Here is a 25476-nt window from a genome sequence, read left to right on the forward strand (position 1 = left end):
CTCTCATATCTCCACAAATGTCTAGACTCTTGGCAGTAAGGACTAGGGGTTGTTTCTGGACAGGCCATGTGTATTGTGATTGCTCAGCCAGTCAATCAGTCAGTCAGGCAGTCTGGGCACAGCCCCAAAAAATGTAATAGCTGTCAAATACTTGCTTATTCTGTCCTTGGAAGATTATCTCAATTACATTTCCTTGATTCGTTGCATCCTCATCTCCTCGTCTTCTTCTCATAACGCATTGGATGAGAAGGTCAGGGGTCCCTCCCCTTGATGCAAATAATCAAGGAAATGCAATTGAGATTCTCCCCTTGTTTCCTCCATTCCTCACCTCCCTCTCAAAGCATATTGGGGGAGAAGAGTGAAGGTTCCTCCCCTCGGGGCCCCAACGCACTTTCAAGGAGAGTCAAGGAGTGGAGGAAACAAGGACAGAAGAAGAAAGAATTTGATGTCTAGTTTTTATACACACACACACACACACACACACACTGCTTGAAGAGTTTCCTGATTATCATGATGTCGTTATTGGTTATTATTATTGTCAATCATTTTGTTGACAGAACCCATTGTATTATATTTTTGTATTCAGTTATTATATCAACTATTAAAAAATATAGAAATTATCTTTTTCATTCTTTTGGAACGCTAAGCATGGCTATAAATGATAGCGAAGTTGACTAAAGCACAAACAGACCTGGCTACTAGGTTACATATGACATGTCGAATGACATGTAGATGTTTTGTTGTTGCTATGGTCTCATTGTGCTTATCTAGACTGTAACTACACATGTGAAACGGCAAGAAAATCATATTTAAATGTATATCAAACCATTTTGAAAATTTGACTCTAATGTCACACATTGGCCCCTCTATTTATAGAATGACCCTAATGCAGTGCTTGGTCATTTTTGTTCATGGAGAAACCTACCATTAGCACCCATTTGGACACCATTTAAAAGAGGGAGTTGAAGAGACGTGCGCCTGCCTGCCTGCCTACCTTCCTGCCTTCCTGCCTGCCTGCCTTCCTGCCTGCCTGCCTTCCTGCCTGCTTGCCTGCTGTGTTTATTCTGAGCTATGAGTTTGTGGGTTTTAAGGACCTTACATGTTTTATAGCACACCATTGGCACTATTCCAGTACTATATAATAGCACTATTTCCTAGCTAATCACTGACAGTTGAAATGTCTGGAATTAATCTTTTCAATAATACTTTCAGTTAGAGCCCCTGGATGCTTCCTGACCATGTTACTTGACCAGGAAAAACTCTGTGTTATGCAGTAGTTGTACTCTATCACAAGGACAGTTTTTCTGGTCAGCTCACATGTCTCAGAAGAACTCATTGTTTATCAGGTCCTTGAAGATAATTGGTCATCAAGGGTAGGTACAGTACTAAGGTAGAGAGGAAAGGAAGCTTTTCATAACAATTGGGACGCTGTCTTCCCTTCTATTGTAATATTAAAGCTCTACCATTAGATGGCAGCAGTTATCTGCTTTGACTTCTGGACACCTGAGGTGAAACACATCTCAACAAACTTTTCTGCAGCCTACACTACAGCTATGCTTAATCCCCAAGCGCTTTTTATCTCATATCTGAAGTAATTCAAGAGAGAGTAAACTGGAGATGAATGCGTGTGGGGTTTCCATTTCTGTCTGCATGAAGCTACTGTGGGTTATAAATAAACTGACTGCCCAGTGTTTATTGGAAGGAGATGGCAACTGATGGTGTGCTCTGAAATTCCCAAATGCCTTCCAGATAATGAATAAAGCTGAAATGACAGTCACAATACCATGATGATGCAACTGCCACCACCACATAAGAACATGAAGTGAACTCACTGGCCACATGAAGGAGTTAACAGACACTGTGGTTGAGCTGAGAGTTTCAATCCCAGATGGGGTGGCACATTTCAACAAACTGTCTCAGTATTCACTAGGTTGTCATAAGAAAAAGTGGAAGATGGCAGGATTCTCACACTTAAAGACATGTGTGGAATAACACAGAAAGCAAGAGAAAACGGGCAAAACTGGATTGGAAAGCATTCTGTAAAAAGAGGAAGCATTCTGTAAAAAGAGGAAGCATTCTGTAAAAAGAGGAAGCATTCTGTAAAAAGAGGAAGCATTCTGTAAAAAGAGGAAAACCAGAGGGAAGTGGAGGATGTGTTTGTGTTGTACAGCAATGAAGTTGGAGGTGGGTATGTGTGTGTGTGTGTGTGTGTGTGTGTGTGTGTGTGTGTGTGTGTGTGTGTGTGTGTGTGTGTGTGTGTGTGTGTGTCTGTTCCTCTGCCTGCAGCTCTCTGATCTAGACCCCTAGACTACAAAGGCAAAATGGATTTTGTGTTGACATGAAAATGAACAATTAGTGGTGCAACACTAGCGGCTCGACTCTACAATAGTTATATGTGTAGTAGCATATACAAACACTTGTCATGCACCCAGTATTCATTCGTGTATGCGCGTACTCTAATGCGCGCCACCCGTGCGAAAAATAGGTTTTTAGTACACTTGTTCTGACGTCACTTGTATCGATCTTTTTAGCATTTTCCTTCTCGATTCGTTCCACATCGTTGTTGTCACCTGCAAATACTAAATACTCACAAGGAATGTAATGCAATATTTGGAACATGTTTCTCCCCTCTAGATACCTAATTACGCACAATGTTTTGAATTTTATCATTTGGTTTTGTGGCTGGTTTCGATACAGTGATTTTTTGCGCGAGTGACTGGCTGCAGTGGAGCGGTCCCTTCAACACAAGCGCGACACTTGGCGATGGAGCTGAAACCACCAGCTACAGAAGCGTAATCTCTTATATTGCCAAAATTACGGGCGGAATTAAATACAACTCTCTATCTCCGGCCTCTCAAAGGAGAGACAGGAGGTTCATCATGTCTGCAAAAGAGAGATTAAAAGTGAAGGTGACCAAAGACAGTGTTACCTTGCTGCCATGTTTCTATTTCGTTGAGGTAGGTGAGTTAATACAATTAGGAATTAGAATACTATAATAATAATATAATTTAATAGGATATCTATGGTTTTGAATGAATATGCGGTCACTGACAGCGGAAATGCAACAAAATGCAGCTGTATCTTATTGTATGCACCACATTGCCTACAGGTAGCCGCGCAAAATGTGTGTAATTTTCAGTCACGGCACCGTGCATTGGTATGGCAGTCACGATCAAAGCTAGGATTAATGATGAGGTTGCCATAAAGCTACTTATTCAAGGTTAACGAGCTCTCTTCATGTCATTCTGTCATTTGTGTTATATCACAGATTCATACAGTAGCGATGATGTAAAGTGGCGAACATGATAGAGAATAAATCATTTTAATCTTGTGACCAGTATAGTCACATCTCTCTTGTTTAATCTCTATTTTATTGATCATATAACTCAACACCCACCTAATTTAGAGAATGTTCGTCAAAAACTAGTTGGATTATGCAAAAATGACTCCCAAGGGTGCGTTCAAGAAAAAACAGGAAGGAAAAATATTTAGCCCTGTTAGTTTTCTCCCACACAGTGATTATAATGAAACTGCAAATCATGAATATTGATATGCCATGCTAGTTTATGCAGCATGTGACGGTTATGTAAAATGACATAAGCCTACACAGCCAATGGATTGATTAATGCATTAGCATTTTTTGTGACTAGAGGCCTAACTGACAAAGACCATAATGTCATCTGCTGAATCTGGGAGCTCTCCATAGTACTGAAGACTGCTGCGTGGCTTCAATGGATTATTATGAGTTTGATGACGCTCCAACAAATATGTAGGTTTTACCATTGATTATAGATCAATTGAAGATTAACCATAGATGATTACCTGAAAGAACATCGGGTGGGTTTCATATGTTTTCCCCTACATAGGCTGCACTTACACAGGCAGCCCGATTCTGATATTTTTTACACAAATTGATCTTTTGACCAATCAGCTCTGAAAAAGATCTGAATTGGGCTGCCTGTGTAAATGCATCCATTGAAGGCTATATGGCTTGGTTCTTGGATGTACACATGGGAGAGGGGCACAATGCCCATATTAAGTAGGGCAAGCATTATCAGGGGGCTTCTATAGTGCAGGTAAGGAGGGTTGCAATGCAAACATATGTCATTGACAAGCAGAGGTTCTCTCTTCTTTGTCTGTTAACGCTGACTGTTTTGGTTTTACATTTACATTGTTAGTCATTTAGCAGACGCTCTTATCCAGAGAGACTTACAGTTTGTGCATTCATCTTAAGGTACAGTTGAAGTCAGAAGTTTACATGCGCCTTAGCCAAATACATTTAAACACAGTTTTTCACAATTCCTGACATTTGATCCTAGTAAAAATTCCCTGTCTTAGGTCAGTTAGGATCACCACTTTATTTTAAGAATGTGAAATGTCAGAATAATAGTAGAGAGAATGATTTATTTCAGCTTTTATTTCTTTCATCACATTCCCAGTGTGTCAAGAGGTTTACGTACACTAAATTAGTATTTGGTAGCATTGCCTTTAAATTGTTTAACTTGGGTCAAATGTTTCAGGTAGCCTTCCACAAGCTTCCCACAATAAGTTGGGTGAATTTTGGCTCATTCCTCCTGATAGAGCTGGTGTAATGGAGTCAGGTTTGTAGGCCTCCTTGTTCACACACGCTTTTTCAGTTCTGCTCACACATTTTCTATAGGATTGAGGTCAGGGCTTTGTGATGGCCACTCCAATACCTTGACTTTGTTGTCCTTAAGCCATTTGCCACAACTTTGGAAGTATGCTTGGGTACATTGTCCATTTGGAAGACCCATTTGCGATCAAGCTTTAACTTCCTGACTGATGTCTTGAGATGTTGCTTCAATATATCTACATAATTTTCCTGCCTCATGATGCCATCTATTTTGTGAAGTGCACCAGTCCCTCTTGCAGCAAAGCACCCTCACAACATGATGCTGCCACCCCTGTGCTTCACGGTTGGGAAGGTGTTCTTCGGCTTGCAAGTGTAACAGTATAGCTTCTGTCCCTCTCCTCGCCCCTACCTGGGCTCGAACCAGGGACCCTCCGCACACATCAACAGCTGGCACCCACGAAGCATCGTTACCAATCGCTCCACAAAAGCCGTGGCCCTTGCAGAGCAAGGGGAACAACTACTTCAAGGCCTCAGAGCATGTGACGTCACCGATTGAAATGCTATTAGCGCGCACCCCGCTAACTAGCTAGCCATTTCACATTGGTTACACTCACCCCCCTTTTGACCTCCTCCTTTTCCACAGCAACCAGTGATCCGGGTCAACAGCATCAATGTAACAGTTTTAGCTTCTGTCTCTTTCCTCGCCCCTACCTGGGCTCGAATCAGGGACCCTCTGCACACATCAACAACTGACACCCACGAAGCATCGTTACCCATTGCTCCACAATAGCCGTGGCCCTTGCAGAGCAAGGGGAACAACTACTTCAAGGTCTTAGAGCGAGTGTCGTCACAGATTGAAATGCTATTAGTACGCACCCCGCTAACTAGCTAGCCATTTCACATTGGTTACACAAGCCTCCCCCTTTTCCTCCAAACATAACGATGGTCATTATGGACAAACAGTTCTATTTTTGTTTCATCAGATCAGAGGACATTTCTCCAAAAAGTACGATCTTTGTCCCCATGTGCAGTTGCAAACCGTAGTCTGGCTTTTTTTATGGCGGTTTTGGAGCAATGGCTTCTTCCTTGCTGAGCGGCCTTTCAGGTTATGTTGATATAGGACTCGTTTTACTGTGGATATAGATACTTTTGTACTTGTTTCCTCCAGAATCTTCACAAGGTCCTTTGCTGTTGTTCTGGGATTGATTTGCACTTTTCGCACCAAAGTATGTTCATCTCTAGGAGACAGAACGCGTCTCCTTTCCAGAGCAGTATGACGGCTGTGTGGTCCCACGGTGTTTATACTTGCGTACTATTGTTTGTACAGATGAACATGGTACCTTCAGGCATTTGGAAATTGCTACCAAGGATGAACCAGACTTGTGGAGGTCTACAATAATTTTTCTGAGGTCTTGGCTGATTTCTTTTGATTTACCTATAATGTCAAGCAAAGAGGCACTGAGTTTGAAGGTAGGCCTTGAAATATATCCACAGGTACACCTCCAATTAACTCAAATGATGTCAATTAGCCTATCAGAAGCTTCTAAAGCCATGACATCATTTTCTGGAATTTTCCAAGCTGTTTAAAGGCACAGTCAACTTAGTGTATGTAAACTTCTGACCCACTGGCATTGTGATACAGTTAATTATAAGGGAAATAATCTGTCTAAACAATTGTTGGAAAAATGACTTATGTCATGCACAAAGTAGATGTCCTAACCGACTTGCCAAAACGATAGTTTGTTAACAAGGAAGTTGTGGAGTGGTTGAAAAACGAGTATAAATGACTCCAACCTAAGTGTATGTAAACTTCCCACTTCAACTGTAGCTAGGTAAGACAACAAGATATCAGTCATCGTAAGTCGAACTGTTCATCAATAAAGCAGCTATCAGCAAGGTCAGTGCTGCTCGATAACAACACAAATGTGAGTGAGAGGAAAACAAGATACGAGTAATGAAAATGGAGAGACCACACAGTGGTGCACGATGTCTAGCACCAAGCAGCCCTGCTCCATCCTCTACTTCTTCCTCTACCCTCTTTAAATCAAATCAAATCAAATTTATTTATATAGCCCTTCGTATATCAGCTGAAATCTCAAAGTGCTGTACAGAAACCCAAAACTCCCTAGAAAGGCCAAAAACCTAGGAAGAAACATAGAGAGGAACCAGGCTATGAGGGGTGGCCAGTCCTCTTCTGGCTGTGCCGGGTGGAGATTATAACAGAACATGGTCAAGATGTTAAAATGTTCATAAATGACCAGCATGGTCAAATAATAATAATCATAGTAGTTGTCGAGGGTGCAACAAGTACGTCCGGTGAACAGGTCAGGGTTCCGTAGCCGCAGGCAGAACAGTTGATACTGGAGCAGCAGCATGGCCAGGTGGACTGGGGACAGCAAGGAGTCATCATGCTAGGTAGTCCCGAGGCATGGTCCTAGGGCTCAGGTCCTCCGAGAGAAAGAGAGAAAGAGAGAATTAGAGAGAGCATATTTAAATTCACACAGGACACCGGATAAGACAAGAGAATACTCCAGATGTAACAGACTGACCCTAGCCCCCCGACACATAAACTACTGCAGCATAAATACTGGAGGCTTTAGCTGAATATGTCGACTGTGTTTGCTATGCTTCTATGGTTATGGTTGGTATTCGACTTTTGCTACATAACTACAGCAGAAGTGGCTAAAAACAATGGTTGCTCAAACAGAGCCTTCCAGATTTACTGGAATTGCATTTTTGTAATTTTCCCTTTGGTGGGGGACAACCTACTGTTCCTCCTTACCTTCAGCCTATTTAGATGGATGTTCCTTTACAACTGCTTAGTGACAGGCAAGATGGTCATGCAGATCATCATTCAGTTATTTGCTTCATGGAGCTCAATTATATAGTTAATTAACTGGTGTCATCACAACAAGCAGAAAGCCTACACATAACCTGGATGTCAGTAATCAAACAGATGCAGGAACAGACTTGCATGATAAGCTCTTATTAAACGAGCACAAGGTTGCAAAGTGCTATCAGTATGGTGGGCAACCAGGCAGCATCCATGTAGCACAGCTCCTAAGGTGTTTGTTTGTGATTAGGTTTATACCAATAGTTTGCTAGGCATTATTTTGATGCCATTGTTTATGTCCGTTTATTCTTTTGCTCATAAATAGTACTTAAAAATTCTGGTTTTGGTTGTTTTAGTAGTAGTAGTAGTAGTAGTAGTAGTAGTAGTAGTAGTAGTAGTAGTAGTAGTAGTATAGTGGTGGCAGTAATAGTAGTAGTAGTAGTAATAGTATAGTAGTAGCAGTAGTATAGTAGTAGTAGTAGCAGCAGTTGTATAGTAGTAGCATTATTAGTATCAGTAGTAGTATAGTAGCAGTACATAGTAGCATTGTCAGCTGTTGTGGTGGTTAGTTGAACCAGTTATTGTAGTATCATATCAATCATGATGATCCTCTTCATTATTTTGTTAATGCCAGTATAATTTTAAGCAAGACCTTATCGTTTATAGCGCTGGTATATTAACAGGTTGAAATTGCATGAAGAAATAATCCATTGACCCATACTGGGTTGGCTCTAAATTCCTTCTGGTTGGAGTCTTAAATGACCTGAATTAGTCTAATTTAGAACTAGTGATTCAATCAGATCAAACGTTAACTGGCGATAGCCGACACCTGCATAGCTGATGTTTTGGCGGTGTCAGAGGTATAACTGCGTTGGAGCTGTTAAATCGGGGAGCAGCTGCTTGTCACGAACCTACACCCGTCCCATTCGCGTTACAAGTTCAGAATGAGAAAGTTTAGGCTATATAGAAATATATATATATTACCTTTATTTAACTAGGCAAGTCAGTTAAGAACAAATTCTTATTTACAATGACGACCTACCCCGGCCAAACCCGGACGACGCTGGGCCAATTGTGCGCTGCCCTATGGGACTCCCAATCACGGCGGGATGTGATACAGCCTGGATTCAAACCAGGGACTGTAGTGACGCCTCTTGCACTGAGATGCCGTGCCTTAGACCAGTACGCCACTCGGGAGCCCTAATAACGAAGCTCAAATCATCCAACTAAATAATTAGGATTTCTATCAGCCTAATGGAAGTGTAGAATACATCTCAAATTCTAGTGTTTCGAAATTGTAAACAAGGCTGCATGGGATTTATCTTAATATGACTCCATGCAGCTAATGGCAATGTCTGCTTTAGGTATAATGCCGGGAGCCCCTTGTGGATTTGACAGCTCTAACGCAGTTCCACCTCCGACATGTGGATATCGGCTAAAGCGGGTCTGATTGAATTGAGCCCTTAGTCTCCATCATTCAGTGCATGATGGAGAAAGCCTCAGGAGGGAAGAGGGAGGAGTTGTGTAGGGCCAGGAGATTTTCCTTACCTTGTGACCTGGTGCGAGAAACTCCTGGTGCGAGAAAGTCCCATTTGTGTACATTTACTTTAAAGAGTTCCCCCTACTCTAACCCCCGTCCCCAACAGAGAATATTGATCTCACTCATGTAAGATCTGTAAATGTAGCTCCTGAAGATGCCTTTGGTCAGCTGTATAAGATAACATTTCCCTTCAAACGTTACATTTCCATCCTTTTTGATCGCTTGCCCATACTGATCCTCAACAGATCGTATGCTATCCCGTTCTGTTGCTGTTGAAATCATTTGTAATCTCCATTGGTAAGAGGCATATGGAAACTGCCTGTGTGATTGCTGTAGAAATTCAGTTCTCGCAGAGCACTCAGATAATTGCTTTGCTGAGGTAGAGAGAACTATAAATGGAGAATGAATAGAAAATCCACCCTGTGTAACCACTGTGCTTTCATAAGCCACTCATTGTATGTTCTCTATGTTCAGGTCATGTTCTGCGATACACAGTGTTTTTGTAGTTGGGTAACAGTTTCAAGTTTCATTAGTCGTATGTACGGGATACATATGGTATACACCTTCCAATGAAATGCTTACTTGCAGGTTCCTTCTCGACAATACAACAACAATAAGAAAATAATAAAAGATAAGAGTACAAACATAAAGTAACTCAGTTGGTCGTCAACAGGTGCAGGGGTAAAGCTTTTATATAGACTTCCATTCTGTTATGTTAGCCATTACAAATATAATTGGGGTCCAATCACTCTTACTACAATTGTGTATAATATAGAACCACTTATTCCTATTGTATCCTTTATGTTTTTTAGTTTGCCAAATTAAATTGTAGTTCAAGTTATTAAGTCACTGAATGGAAGCACATTCTGATCCTTTGTGGCCCTGTCTGGAAAGAGAATTATAGTTTAAAAGTCCTCAGCACTCAGGAAGTATGAGGATTACTCAGGAAGGATGAGGATTACTCAGGAAGGATGAGAATTACTCAGGAAGGATGAGGACTACTCAGGAAGGATGAGGATTACTCAGGAAGGATGAGGATCACTCAGGAAGGATGAGAATTACTCAGGAAGGATGAGGACTACTCAGGAAGGATGAGGATTACTCAGGAAGGATGAGGATTACTCAGGAAGGATGAGTATCATTCTGGAAGGATTAGGATTACTCAGGTCAAGATAAGGATCACTCAGGGAGGATGAAGATTACTCAGGAAGGATGAAGATTACTCAGGAAGGATGAAGATTACTCAGGAAGGATGAGGATTACTCAGGAAGGATGAGGATTACTCAGGGAGGATGAGGATCACTCAGGAAGGATTATGATCACTCAGGGTGGATGAGGATCACTCAGGAAGGATGAGGATCACTCAGGGAGGATGAGGATCACTCAGGAAGTATTAGGATTACTCAGGGTGGATGAGGATCACTCAGGAAGGATGAGGATCACTCAGGAACTATGAGGATTACTCAGGAAGGATGTCATTTTGAAGAATAGTGGGTTGTCTTCTGGATGGCTTGTCTGACAGCGCTCTAATGTTAGTCTGTTTTCGGTCTGCTGCTTGCCATATGTTCTTAAGACAGCTTCTAACCTTTCCCCCTCTTTGTCTCTCATCTCTCACTCTCTTTCTGTCTCAAATATCTCTCTATCACCCTCTGCTTTATATATATATCTCTCTCCCTATCTTTATTTTTCTGTCTTCCTCTATCTATCCCCTCATCCTCATCTCTCTGTCTTCCCTACCACTACCCCTCTATAATCCCCCTCTCTCTCTTTTACTCTCTCTCTTTTGCTCCATCTGTCTCTCTTGTTCTCTTTCCCCCTCTTCTCTCTCTCTCTCTTCCTCTTCCTCCAGCTTCCCATCCTGGCCTCCTCTGTGGTCAGTCTGTATTTTCTGGAGCTGACAGATGTGTTCAAACCGGTGCGGTCGGGTTACAGCTGCAATGACCGAAGTCTGAGCATGCCCTACATCGAGCCCGCGCAGGAGGCCATCCCCTTCCTCATTCTCTTCAGTCTGGCCTTCGCTGGACCTGCAGCCACGGTCAGTGTAACCACAAACCTCATTCCTGTGGTGGAATTATTGTAATCAAAAGGAGAGACATTTAGATTTCTTCAAAACAATCAAACTTTATTATTTAATTAGTGCAGTAATGGCGCTGGTCGGTAAACACCCCTGGAGGTGATCACTGAGAACTCAACGGGCGGATTTGAGCCACAGAATTTTATAGCAAAATCCATCCTCCTGGATGTTCATGACAAACAACATATGTATGGAATGGGTCACAAGGTTAAGATTTGTATGAAAGATACTTATAATTCACAGAGGACAGTATCTCATTGTGTAGAGACCAGGGTTTGGCCCTGGAGTCATCTCTCCCTGGTACCTTATAGAACAGAAACATTAACTCATGCTCATGCTGGAATGCAGTATCACCCAAAGACATCGTAAATCTTCTAGAGGCTCATCCTCAGTAAAACACATACAGATGAGCAATCTTACAACCCCTTATTCGTTTGCATAAAACAACCATTTGATGCAATAACAGCATTATAACATAATCTTGTAATTTCTACCATAATCCCCTATTTTGAGAATTCTCTCAATTTAAAAGAAAATTACAAGATTTAAGAACATTAACTCACATGTAGAAAATGCATACATTCTTCATAAAACAAGAAGCATAAAAGCAATAACTCATTGCATGTGTTCCTGCATGTGACCAGCTGCTATAGCACTGGCTGAGCCTCCTCCCAAGAAGTTTAGCACTGTCTCCCACTTCATCCTCCAACACATATTCTAACCATTCTACCAATTTGTCTGGGGAGGTCATGATGCACAGTCACCTGCACGAACCCATGAAGAAAAACAAAAGATGCATACAGATTATGAGGTTCAATGCTATATCTTCATAGACAGTGAAAAGCACATATTTAATGCATAATGCAGCGCATGCAACAATGGAGTTTAATAAAATAAGCTTTAGTTATCTAGCACACTCCAATGGATCAGCATGGTGGAAATAGCTATTTCCATCCCAGAAACAAAAATTAGCATATCTTGTTGGACAAATCCAGGTAGTGACTCCTGGTTTAAGTAAAATGTATTCCGTTGATGCCTAATGAACATGACCCAAGACAAGCATCATGATTCCACTATTTATAAGGTAATGCATATAGATCAAATAGATTAGGATCAGTTTTACTCTCCGGATCAGAGTTCACCCTCTCCATTCACCAGAGCATGCTGAGAATAGTGTCAATGTCTTTAATTCATAACAGCAGTGTGCTCTTACTCTCAAGGGACCCTAATTGCACTACCAAGGGATCACGTCTAAAGCTTTAGGGCCTGTTTGCTGGCAAACTCACTCAGTCCTGGTTTACTCTCTGTGAGTGTGAATAGTCCCCCTCTAAGGGTTCTATATTTAGTGTACCAGCAAAATTCACTCTTCATATTTCACTTCTAAGGGTTACTCACGGCCAGCATGCCCTCATACTCATGTGTGTTCCTTCCAAAGGGTTCATCCACATATCAGTGCTCACATCTTATGGTTTATTCATGCTGAATGAGAGTTCACTCCTAAGGGTCCAGGGAGAATCCAAAGGGTTTGCTTACAATGTCTGGGGTTCATTCCAAAAAAGTATCACATTTAATAACTTTGCATTCTCATTTTCCTGGATTTATCAGAAGGGTTTTCTCCCAATGGTATGCTCAGATGTGTTTACTCACGCAGATGAATTCACTCATACGCTATGGGATCACTTCTGAGGGAAGTGTATGCTCCCTAGAGTTTTTTCCTGTAGAGTGGTTCCGCTTTTAGGGTCTAGTTATGAATAGGTTTTCATTGTTTTAATATTTAATATCTCACTCTTCCAGAAGTGTTCTGCTCTTGGGTGTAGGGGTCAAGTGTCATCATTTTGCTAAAGGTCATGGTTTTGTAATAGTATCTTCTATAAAGATAACATCTCTATGTTGTTCTGTCTATGGTGTCTTCTGTATTCATTACACTAGTAATGTGAGAAAACAGGTGTCTGCGAGACAGGTTCCCATGGACTTTTATGAAAAGTGTTGGCCTAAAATATAATGTCCTGATTTTGCTGGTTGATGATCACCCCAAATCTCCATTAATTTGACATGTTATATTCATACAATTCTCCATTAATTTGATGTGTTATATTTAAACAATTCTCCATTAATTTGACGTGTTATATTCATACAATTATCCATTAATTGGACATGTTATATTTGTACAGTTCTTAGCGTTACTCTGCTGCTGCTCTCTCTCAATGCTCCTCAGCAAAAATTCCTCTGACAGCGTCTCGCTCGGCGACACATTCTCTTTCTCTCCTTCGACTGTTATCACCTAGGCAACCTGCGGGGTGGTGCTTCTTGCAGTGTCATGCCTTGTCTTTCAGGCCCGTACAGTTTGGCTGGCGCTGTCAGCTTCGATTGGACTGCCGCCCACCTAGGGCCACTGTCAGAACATCAACACCGACAGACAGAGGGAAAGACAGACAGACAGATTTTATGACTTGTAAAACAGCTTCCTAGTGAAGGGTTTTCTTGTTTTTGTTTATGCTTGAATGATTTGGTTTTGATGTTTGGTAGAAACACAGATTGCACTTGGTTTCTCTATGTTGCTTTCTTTGACTTTAGCTATGACGACGTTATCACACTATGACACTGGCTTCGCAGACAACTTGGATACGGTTCAGATATTTAGCTGCGACTTGTAATCTAATTCCTTTTGTTGAGAAGAAATAGGTCACTAGGTCATCTTTAGTATTACACACAAAAACTACAGACAGCCAAAAATACAAAGCCATACAGAAAACCTTTCAGTATAATGGCTTTGCCTCTAGCAACATGTTCAATGATGGTTAATGCAACTCCTATTGCTCTCCTTGAGTCATTAACTTCATATTGGGTCTCTTCTTTAAGAAATGCAGTATCATCTATATAACATCACTACACTGCAGCAGGAGATATGATTGCCTTGACTATATATACTGCCTGCTTAATTTGTTCCCACTCACTGATCCTCTCATCATTAAAGTAAATGCAGGCAATGCCCTATTAAATGTCATGCGCCTCCTACTGTGCCGAACGCACACATTAATCTGTACAGTATAAGCTATATAGTAGTAATTGATCCTAGAAAACATTTTTTAAAACATAGGCTGTTAAAGAACAGTAACAAAATTTGACAATGAATACTAAGTTGTTCAGAGAGGGCGTGCCTACAGTGAGGTAAAAGAGTATTTGATCCCCTGCTGATTTTGTACATTTGCCCACTGACAAAGAAATGATCAGTCTATAATTTTAATGGTAGGTTTATTTGAACAGTGAGAGACAGAATAACCACGAATAAAATCCAGAAAAACGCATGTCAAAAATTGTATAAATTGATTTGCATTTTAATGAGGGAAATAAGTATTTGACCCCCTCTCAATCAGAAAGATTTCTGGCTCCCAGGTGTTTTTTATACAGGTAACGAGCTGAGATTAGGAGCACACTCTTAAAGGGAGTGCTCCTAATCTCAGCTTGTTACCTGTATAAAAGACACCTGTTGCCAAGCAGCTTGGTGAGAAGGTGACAACAGTTGGTGCGATTATTCGCAAATGGAAGAAACACAAAAGAACTGTCAATCTCCCTCGGCCTGGGGCTCCACGCAAGATCTCACCTCGTGGAGTTGCAATGATCATGAGAATGGTGAGGAATCAGCCCAGAACTACACGGGAGGATCTTGTCAATGATCTCAAGGCAGCTGGGACCATAGTCACCAAGAAAACAATTGGTAACACACTACGCCGTGAAGGACTGAAATCCTGCAGCGCCCGCAAGGTCCCCCTGCTCAAGAAAGCACATATACATGCCCGTCTGAAGTTTGCCAATGAACATCTGAATGATTCAGAGGACAACTGGGTGAAAGTGTTGTGGTCAGATGAGACCAAAATGGAGCTCTTTGGCATCAACTCAACTCGCTGTGTTTGGAGGAGGAGGAATGCTGCCTATGACCCCAAGAACACAATTCCCACCGTCAAACATGGAGGTGGAAACATTATGCTTTGGGGGTGTTTTCCTGCTAAGGGGACAGGACAACTTCACCGCATCAAAGGGACGATGGACGGGGCCATGTACCGTCAAATCTTGGGTGAGAACCTCCTTCCCTCAGCCAGGGCATTGAAAATGGGTCGTGGATGGGTATTCCAGCATGACAATGACCCAAAACACACGGCCAAGGCAACAAAGGAGTGGCTCAAGAAGAAGCACATTAAGGTCCTGGAGTGGCCTAGCCAGTCTCCAGACCTTAATCCCATAGAAAATCTGTGGAGGGAGCTGAAGGTTCGAGTTGCCAAACGTCAGCCTCGAAACCTTAATGACTTGGAGAAGATCTGCAAAGAGGAGTGGGACAAAATCCCTCCTGAGATGTGTGCAAACCTGGTGGCCAACTACAAGAAACGTCTGACCTCTGTGATTGCCAACAAGGGTTTTGCCACCAAGTACTAAGTCATGTTTTGCAGAGGGGTCAAATACTTATTCCCTCATTAAAATGCAAATCAATTGAAAACATTTTTGACATGCGTTTTTCTGGATTTTTTTGTTGTTATTCTGTCTCTCACTGTTCAAATAAACCTACCATTAAAATTATAGACTGATCATTTCTTTGTAAGTGGGCAAATGTACAAAATCAGCAGGGGATCAAATACTTTTTTCCCTCACGGTATGTGCCATGTGAAATCTCACACGCTGGTTAGATGGTTCGACCCAGATGTTTAGTGTTTCCACACAGGTCAGTTGTTTCTCCCCAGCAGCTGAGATGGTACGTGCTAGCTGTCTAAGGTTTGTCCCAGCTGTCGTCCAGTTGTAACAGATCTCTACCTCAGCATAGCGTCAGGTGTCACAGGCAGACAGTTAATGTAGCTGCCCCACAGGCAGACAGTTAGCGTAGCTGCCCCACAGGCAGACAGTTAGCGTAGCTGCCCCACAGGCACACAGTTAGCGTAGCTGCCCCACAGGCAGACAGTTAGCGTAGCTGCCTCAATGTCAGGCAGACAGTTAGTGTAGCAGCCCCACAGGCAGACAGTTAGTGTTGCTGCCCCACAGGCAGACAGTTAGCGTAGCTGCCTCAATGTCAGGCTGTCAGTGTAGTTACCTCATTGTCAGGCTGTCAATGTAGTTACCTCATTGTCAGGCTGTCAGTGTAGTTACCTCATTGTCAAGCTGTCAGTGTAGTTACCTCATTGTCAGGCTGTCAGTGTAGTTACCTCATTGTCAGGCTGTCAGTGTAGTTACCTCATTGTCAAGCTGTCAGTGTAGTTACCTCATTGTCAGGCTGTCAGTGTAGTTACCTCATTGTCAGGCTGTCAATGTAGTTACCTCATTGTCAGGCTGTCAGTGTAGTTACCTCATTGTCAAGCTGTCAGTGTAGTTACCTCATTGTCAGGCTGTCAGTGTAGTTACCTCATTGTCAGGCTGTCAGTGTAGTTACCTCATTGTCAAGCTGTCAGTGTAGTTACCTCATTGTCAGGCTGTCAGTGTAGTTACCTCATTGTCAGGCTGTCAGTGTAGTTACCTCATTGTCAGGCTGTCAGTGTAGTTACCTCATTGTCAGGCTGTCAGTGTAGTTACCTCATTGTCAGGCTGTCAGTGTAGTTACCTCATTGTCAGGCTGTCAGTGTAGTTACCTCATAGGCGCGTACTGTAGTTGTTTTAGCTGATTCACAAGCAGAAGGTTTAGGTGGTGGAGCAGCCCTGCATTGACTTTAGCTGTCTCTCCTTCCCTAACAGCTGCTGCTATCCACAGGCAACTCATAACTGAGATTATGAATAACTTATCTGTCAGTTAGTGTCATTGCCATTTAAATTCCAGCCAATTCAGGAATGGAATTGCACTCCTATTAATAAATTATTAGGTCAAATTATTCAACATGCAGAAATTAAACCCTCACTCTGTCTGTCCTTTCTGTCAAATCTCTCCGTAGATAATGATAGGCGAAGGTATCCTGTATTGCTGTCTGTCCAGGAAAAAGAGTGGGGTCAAAACAGAGGCCAATATCAACGCAGCCGGCTGCAATTTCAACTCGTATATACGGCGAGCTGTTCGGTTTGTTGGTAAGTTTTGGTATTTTCTCAATCATGACATTTTGAAAAACATATGGTCTATCTCACTTCACAAAACATACACTCTGTGGGACCTAGCTGTGTAGTGAACAGCCACATGTTTTGTATAGTGTTTTGTCTTGTCTTTTGGTGATTAGCTGAGTAATATCTCCCTTGCTCTCCCGCTTTCTGTCCCCACCTTTGCGGGTTGTCTCTCCCTCTCCCCTCTTCCTCCCATCTCTCTCTACCAGGGGTCCATGTATTTGGCTTATGCATCACGGCTCTCATCACTGACATCATCCAGCTGTCGACGGGTTACCACGCCCCCTACTTCCTGACAGTGTGTAAACCCAACTACACCACGCTCAACATGACCTGTGACGACAGCTCCTTCATCATAGAGGACATCTGTTCTGATGGAGCAGACCCAGCCGTCATCAACTCTGGCAGGTCAGAGTGCTGATCTAGGATCATTTTTGCGTTAATAAATAAGTAATAATAAATAAGATTACATGGACAGGGAAAATCTGATCCTAGACCAGAATTCCTACCCTGAGACAGTTTATGGATACGGGCCCAGTAAACCAGAATGTTCTGAACATGTATTTAAAATATGCATAGAGATTTGAATGACGCATGCACCATCACCTGCAGGAGAAACTAGATGGTTGACCATGGCAGTAAGCATTTATGAATAATCTCCACTGTGTCTGTGGAAACATGTGTAGGGTGAAGTTGCACCTAGACCAGGGGTGGGCAAAATACGGCCCGCGGGAAGTATGACTATTTTTATTTGAAGGGGGGAGGTATTATTAAAAAAACACTCCAGGCCACACTTGAATGTCTAAAACTTGACAGAAAGTATGTTGAAATTATAATGGACCTGTATATTTTAAAATAACTGCCCTTTTTCTGGCACGCAAATTGCTTTTGATGAACAAATCAGCCCAAATAAAAATCTGTGCGGCCCTCCGCTAAATTTTGAAATCCTGATGTGGCCTCTTCAGCCAAAACATTTGCCCACCCCTGCCCTAGACAGTTTAGCATTTTCCCCACTAATGGTTACGATTAGGACTAGTGGAGGGGAAGCTGATCCTAGGTCTGATCCTAGGGCAAACCTAACCTTGGAGCTTGTGAACACAGGCTCTGAAACTGTGCTTTCTAAGTGGCCTGCGAGGTCATCTCTAGTGGGTTACCACAGATGGTCATTAGCATACCTCTGTAATGTAGTAAAGTTTGAAACAGTATACAGTGCCCTCGAGAAAGTAAAAAATATTGTAGTAGTATACAGAAACTGTAGTATACTGTAGGATACTTTACTACACACTGTAGTATCCCTTGATTATGTGTAGTACTTATTATAGAATGTTGTATTATACTATACTAAACACTACAGTATTATCCTCAAAATTAAATATCTGCAAAAACACTCCAGTCCGCAAAAACACTAAAAGACTATAGTAAATACTGCAGTATTTAATTTGCATATACCCTGTTCATTCCACTCCCCGATATCCCAATTTGTGCCATCCGTAGATGAGAAACCTGCATGCCAAGTATAGACAATATATTGTGTTCCCTGTAGGTTATAGAAAGGAGCAGAAGCTATGAACTATCTATTCAGACCTACTGCTTATGGAAGATTTGCTCTTTTAGTATTTCTTCAGTAGGTTTCCTCAAGGAGAAAGCCCCCCCCACTTCTATGCCAAAGATAATAAAACAAAAACACTTTAGTAAATACTACAGTAATGTCCACAAAAACACTAAAGTAAATAGCACAGTATACTGAACTACAGTCCGCAAAAACACAACAATAAATACTACAGTATACTACAGTCCGCAAAATACTAGAGTAAATATTACAGTATACTACAGTGTGCAAAAACACTACAGTAATTTATTTTGTAGTATACACTACAATTTCTTTAACTACAGTATTTATACTATAGTAAACTGTAATACTACAGTAAATATTGTAGACTTCAGTCTGCAAAAAAAACTAAAGTGAATACTAAAGTATGTGGGATGACGTGGAAACAACGTTGATTCAACCAGTTTTTGCCCAGTGGGATGTTACAAAATGCTCATTAGTAATGTTAATAACAGTGTAATGTTAATAACAGTGTAATGTTAATAACAGTGTAATGTTAATAACAGCGTAATGTTAATAACAGTGTAATGTTAATAACAGTGTAATGTTAATAACAGCGTAATGTTAATAACAGTGTAATGTTAATAACAGTGTAATGTTAATAACAGTGTAATGTTAATAACAGCGTAATGTTACTAACAGTGTAATGTTAATAACAGCGTAATGTTAATAACAGTGTAATGTTAATAACAGTGTAATGTTAATAACAGCGTAATGTTAATAACACTGTAATGTTAATAACAGCGCTAGCTTGCAGAAAAACACCCATAGAAGCCTCTACCTCAGGAGTGACTCACTACCAGTCTCAGAGACATTAGTTTGTTAAAGGCACTTAATGTCTCCACTCTCTACCAAGTCACTGGATTAACCTAATGAATACTGTGTCTGACTCACTGAACAATGTAGCAGTCCTAGCTACGGTCTGCTGGTACCGCAATGAGAAGAGAGCGAGGAAAACTGAAGATGGCGTTTCTTCAACCCACTCAGTTCATCCCCCGTGCACTTACGAAACAGGGAATGTTGTGGCAGACCTGCTTGCACCCACACACAGCCCAGGCAGCCGAGAGTTTCACAGCTATCATTTTCAGATCTTACCACGGCTGTCACTTCCTGTTACTCATCAATATGCAGAATGTATACTGTGTCTTCTGTTCTGTCCAGCCTCTCATGATGCGAAGTTGGCCTGTTAACATTTGCCCTAACTATGGCATCGATATTAGAAAGTCCCTCAGTTGTCAGCCAAAACTCACTTTTAAGTCCTTTAAGGGTGCTGTTTTTGTATTGTACAAATGATGTAGGGTTTGGAAAACTCTAGAAGACAAGTGGGTCTGGACCACAGAGAAATGGTGGCTACAGCACAGCCCTGAAATCAGATTGGCCGTAATTTTATTATTAAAGTAAATAAAGGGCTATTTGTTGACTTTATTCCTTGTTGGCAAGCTAGCTCAGGCTTGGTTTATAACAAAGGCCTGCTATGCTTATGTGCTCAAACTGCTTATAATATGGTCAGTGATTTGAGGGGCAAATAAAACCAACTCACTGCTGTGGCAATGCGATCATGGGTTGTACCCTTTACGGTGGATTTCCTTTTAGAGTCTGTCTCACTATCTCTCAAGCAGAAGATTAAAATGTCTGTCTCCCTCCCCTGTCGTTCTAGGAAGTCCTTTCCCTCGCAGCATGCTACTCTGGCCGCCTTCGCTGCTGTCTATATCTCTGTAAGTAATCCAGCTACAAACACACACGCACACAAACACACACACACACACACACACACACATCTCCTCTGTCTACTGCCTCACAGCAATCTGGTATAACTGATTCTCATCCAAGTGCACTGGATGCTGCTCTACGATGATTATTACTATATTTCCTGCAGTCAAATGACAAAATCACCCTCTAGAGGCCTCATGGGTGGAATGTCATAAAAAAAAATCATAATTTCATAATTAATCAATATTTTAAAAATAAGAAAACGCAGGAAATCTGGTGTTTATGTGAAATGGTTTTGTTATATTTAATTATTCTGTGATGTACACTACATGACCAAAAGTATGTGGACACCTGCTCGTCTCATTCCAAAATCATGGGCATTAATATGGAGTTGGTCCCCTCTTTGCTGCTATAACAGCCTCCACACTTCTATGAAAGCTTTCCTCTAGATGTTGGAACATTGCTGCGGGGACTTCCTTCCATTCAGCCACAAGAGCATTAGTGAGGTCGGGCACTGATGTTAGCCGATTAGACCTGGCTCGCAGTCGGCGTTCCAATTCATCCCGAAGGTGTTCGATGGGGTTGAGCTCAGGACTCTGGAGAGGCCAGTCAAGTTCTTCCACACTAATCTCAACCAACCATTTCTATATGGACCTCTCTTTGCGCATTGTCATGCTGAAACAGCAAAGGACCTTCCCCAAACTGTTGCAACAAAGTTGGGAGCACAGAATTGTCTAGAATGTAATTGTATGCTGTAGCGTTAAGATTTCTCTTCGCTTGAATTAAGGGGCCTAGCCCGATCAATGAAAAACAGCCCAAGACCATTGTTCCTCCTCCACCAAACTTTACAGTTGGCACTATGCATTGAGGCAGGTAGTGCTCTCCAGCTGAGCCGATGTTGCTCCTAGACGTTTCCACTTCACAATAACAGCATTTAGAGTTAACAGGGGCAGCTCTAGCGGGGCAGAAATTTGAGAAACTGACTTGCTGGAAAGGTGGCATCCTATGACGGTGCCACGTTAAAAGTCACTGAGCTCTTCAGTAAGACCATTTTACTGCCAAAGTTTGTCTATGGAGATTGCATGGCTGTGTGCTCGCTTGTCACCAATGGGTGTGGCTGAAATAGCCGAATCCACTCATTTGAAGGGGTGTCTACATACATTTTATATATATATATGGTGTATATAAAGTGTAACATTGGGATGCAAACTCAAAATGGAATACATTTCAACTCTATATCTGACATGGTACAAGCCCATAACCATGTGTGTGAGGTCTATACTTTTTTTCCAAAGTAGATTGGTTTAAGACTACCAAGAAACACTCCATGTGACGCTGATTCAGGCCACTGCAGTAAAATGTTCTCCAAAACATGAGTCATCCTTGTAATGATTGAATTGGACTGCAATCGTAATGCAAATCAAGTTTCGAACAAGGGGCTACCTCCGTTTGAAGTTAAAAGTCCTTTGTTTATAGTATATTGATTCCAGGCCTCTCTACAGACCAGAACAATTTGTTCAGAGTAGAATCCTTAATTAAACTGTATATACAGTGTCTATAGATAACTGTATAGAAGACAGCTGAATTATTAACTGTACGGAATCCATACTAGGAAGTCTTTAGTTAGTTAGTTGGTGACTTCCTGATATGGATGCCGGAGTGTATCGCTCCTCTCTTCTCCAGATGTACTTCAACGCGACGTTGACAGAATCCGCCAAGCTGCTGAAGCCCCTGTTGGTCTTCTCCTTCATCATGGGTGGCATCATCTGTGGGCTGACCCGCATCATTCAGTTCAAGAACCACGCCATTGACGTCTACTGTGGCTTCCTCATCGGAGGAGGGATCGCCGTCTACCTGGTGAGATGCTCTAGTAGATCTCTAGTAGAGCTACAGATGCCGTATCTTAATTTGATCATGCTGTTGTTGCAGGAATTTACCTGAACAGCAGGAAATCCAAATTTGTAGTCCATTTGAGGTTTAAAAAGGCAAATTTTCCCTTAAAAATCTTAGACTTGATTAGTCCTAACAAATATTTTATGAACCCCCCAGAAAATGTCCATTAATTATAATCCATTTATAATCTACAGGATTATTTTCCTTTTGTGAGAAACTGGGTCAAATTAAGGTACAGCATCTCAAGTAAATCTAGTATATCTCTATTAGATCACTGATCTTCTAGGTCTTGATCTATGGACACTATCTGGTGATACACTCTACTATTGTAGATGTAGGCTGCTCTGCCAGTTACACGGTATCCCCTATAAAGGCACTATGTTTTCTGGTCAAAAGAAGTGCACTATATAGGGGATATGGTGCCATTTTGGACACATCCCTAGGCTCTTCAGTCCTGGTCCTGGAGACCGACAGGAGGTGCAGGTTTTTGTTTTAGTCCATGTTGTAACATACCTAGCTGATACATCTAGTTAATGAAATAACAGGTCAAATTGATTAATTGAATTAGGTGTGTTAGTACTGGGATAGAACAAAAGCCTGCAAACCGATATGTCACTAGGACCAGGATTGGAGAGAACTAATCTAAAAATGAATATTATTGAAACCATTCAAACGAAGGAGCTGATCGTGGACTTCAGGACACAGCAGAGGGAGCACGCCCCTATCTACATCCACGGGGCCACAGTGCAGTAGGTGAAAAGCTTCAAGTTCTTCTGTGTACACTTCACTGACAATCGGAAATGCTCCACCCACAAAGACAGCGTGGTGAAGAAGGCACAACAGCGGCTCTTCAACCTCAGGAGGCTGAAGAAATTCGGCTTCGCCCCTAAGACCCTCACAAACCTCTACAGATGCACCATTGAGAACATCCTCTCGGGCTGAATCACCGCCTGGTATGGCAGCTGCACAGCCTGCAACCGCTGGGCTCTCCAGAGGGTGGTATGGTCTTCCCAACGCATCACCGGGGGCACACTACCTGCCCTCCAGGACATCTACAGCACCCGATGTCACAGGAAGGCAAAAAAAGATCATCAAGGACATCAACCACCCGATGCCCAGCCTGTTCACCCCGCTATCATCCAGAAGGCGAGGTCAGTACAGGTGCATCAATGTTGGGACCGAGAGACTGAAAAACAGCTTATATCTCAAGGCCATCAGATTGTTAAATCATCACTAGCCAGCTTCCACCCAGTACTGACCTGAACTTAGTCACTGTCACTAGCCGACTACCACCCGGTCACTCTACCATGCATCTTAGAGACTGCTGACCTATGTACATTGTTACGAACCGGCTCAGGGTTCGCAACAAAAGGGAGACAACGTGGAGACAAGGTGTATCAAAAATATATATTTATTAAATAAAGCAACTAAGAAGTTAACAATGGCATGTGTAATCAGTAATCAGTAATGTAAGTGAGTGTGTTGCATACTTGAATGTAATATTGCAGAGTGTTGAAAGGTGCCAAAGCAAATAACCAAAAGAACCACAAAACTCCCCAACCAATATCAACAAGGTGTCTGCGTGGAGAGAGTCTCCTCAATGAATGGGGAAGAGGTCCATTTATCCTGGGAAACACCTGAGCCCAGGTGTTTCCCCTTCATCTGACGACCCTTCCAACTCCGCCCACCGGCCTCCTAATAAAGAAACAAGAACAAGAGAGAATACGGCAGACAGAGTGGGAGGGTCGTCACACCCCCCCCCATAAAACCGGGGACCAACAAGGACCCCGGAACAACGCACCAGCCTCTGCCTCCCAAATTGAAAAGGGGTTACTTGTTCACAGTTCCCTCTGTTACAACCAGCCTCCTCCTCCCTAGACCTCAGCAACCTTTACACAGGAAGCAACTTTTAAGAGGAAAGAAGAAAACGAGACCAGGAGGAAACAGACAGGAACGACAGAACACGACAACACCAAACAACGGTCAGTCACATAAATTTTCAGGAACAGGGCGCACGAGAGAGCGCATCAGCAATCACGTTATCAGTTCCCCGGATATGCCTCACATCTAGATGGAAGGATTGTAAAAATAAACACCATCTCATTATCCTCTGATTAGGACACATCATGGACCTGAAAAAGGTGAGAGGGTTATGGTCGTTGTAGACCACAATAGGTACTACTCCTGACCCAACATACACTTCAAAGTGTTCTAGCGCCCAAATGAGTGCTAGCGCTTCTTTTTCAATGCCCGAGTAGTTCAACTGATAACCGTTAAACTTTTTGGAAAGAAACTAACAGGGCTCTCAACCCCAAATTTTCACAGACCTCTGCGTCTCAAATTTACAAGAGGTTATATGTTCACCTTCCACTTGCCCCAACCAACCTCCTTCTCCCCAGTCCTCAGCAACCTTTATATATAAGGGAAGCAACATTTAAGAGGAAAGGAGAACACAAGACCAGGAGGGAACAGACAGGAAAGTTAGAACATGACAACCCCCAACAATGATCACTCACATAACACTCAGGAACAGGGCACACAAGAGACCACATTAGCTACCAACGCAAACAACATTTCCCAACGATTCATAGTCCTAAACTCATAACGAATACGAGTACAGACTAGAGGATGTAATAAAGTCAAAAATGTCATATGCCCTACTCGTCAGTGGCCCCTGCCAATGGCACAATAACCGTTCAAATTTGCTCACAACTTAGCTGCGCCGACTTGATCAACGCCATCCTCCATCTAAGGAAGAGGAAATTAATCCGGCTTAGTAACTCCGTTTACATTACGGTGGTCCGTTCCATCCGTTTTACTGACCAAGATACAGGGAGAAGCCCAACTAGAGAAAGAAGGCTCTGCTATCTTACTCTGCAGCATGTACCTGACCTCAGCATCCAGACAACGCAGTTTCTCTACAGAGACTCTATAGCACCGCTGACGAATGGGGTCAGCATTTCCAGTGTCAATATCATGCTCTATCAAGTTTGTACGTGTATGTGTCACAGAAAACAAACCTGGAATTTTCCGAATCAGAACAACCAGCTCTTTCCGCCCATCAACAGGTAGCTGAGTGAAAGGGCCATCCAAAATATCCAGTGTCTCAGAATTTTTTAATCTACCCTGCAGTATGCAATCATCGGGACTAGGAACATTT

General features: G+C 42.2%; 1 protein-coding gene and 1 non-coding gene across 4 annotated transcripts in view; both read left to right on the plus strand.

The window, feature by feature from the left end:
* Nucleotides 1-2314: 2314 nt before the first annotated feature.
* plppr4a (phospholipid phosphatase related 4a) overlaps nt 2315-25476 on the plus strand; it is a 34343-nt gene continuing 11181 nt past the window's right edge. The window contains exons 1-6 of one of the 3 annotated variants that reach the window (XM_029725985.1): nt 2315-2957; nt 10817-11002; nt 16945-17074; nt 17314-17512; nt 20371-20428; nt 22107-22280. In XM_029725985.1, coding sequence (XP_029581845.1) covers nt 2880-2957; nt 10817-11002; nt 16945-17074; nt 17314-17512; nt 20371-20428; nt 22107-22280 — 825 coding nt within the window. In that variant the 5' untranslated portion in view covers nt 2315-2879. Of the gene's footprint in view, nt 2962-10816; nt 11003-16944; nt 17075-17313; nt 17513-20370; nt 20429-22106; nt 22281-25476 lie in introns of all 3 variants that reach the window. The other 2 variants (XM_029725986.1, XM_029725987.1) reach the window with 2 other exon arrangements.
* LOC115170287 (U7 small nuclear RNA) lies at nt 18702-18755 on the plus strand. Its single transcript, XR_003871032.1, has one exon. It is a non-coding gene; the product is annotated as a U7 small nuclear RNA (small nuclear RNA).

The sequence above is a fragment of the Salmo trutta genome, chromosome 31, assembly GCF_901001165.1.
Source record: "Salmo trutta chromosome 31, fSalTru1.1, whole genome shotgun sequence".
NCBI lineage: Eukaryota > Metazoa > Chordata > Actinopteri > Salmoniformes > Salmonidae > Salmo > Salmo trutta.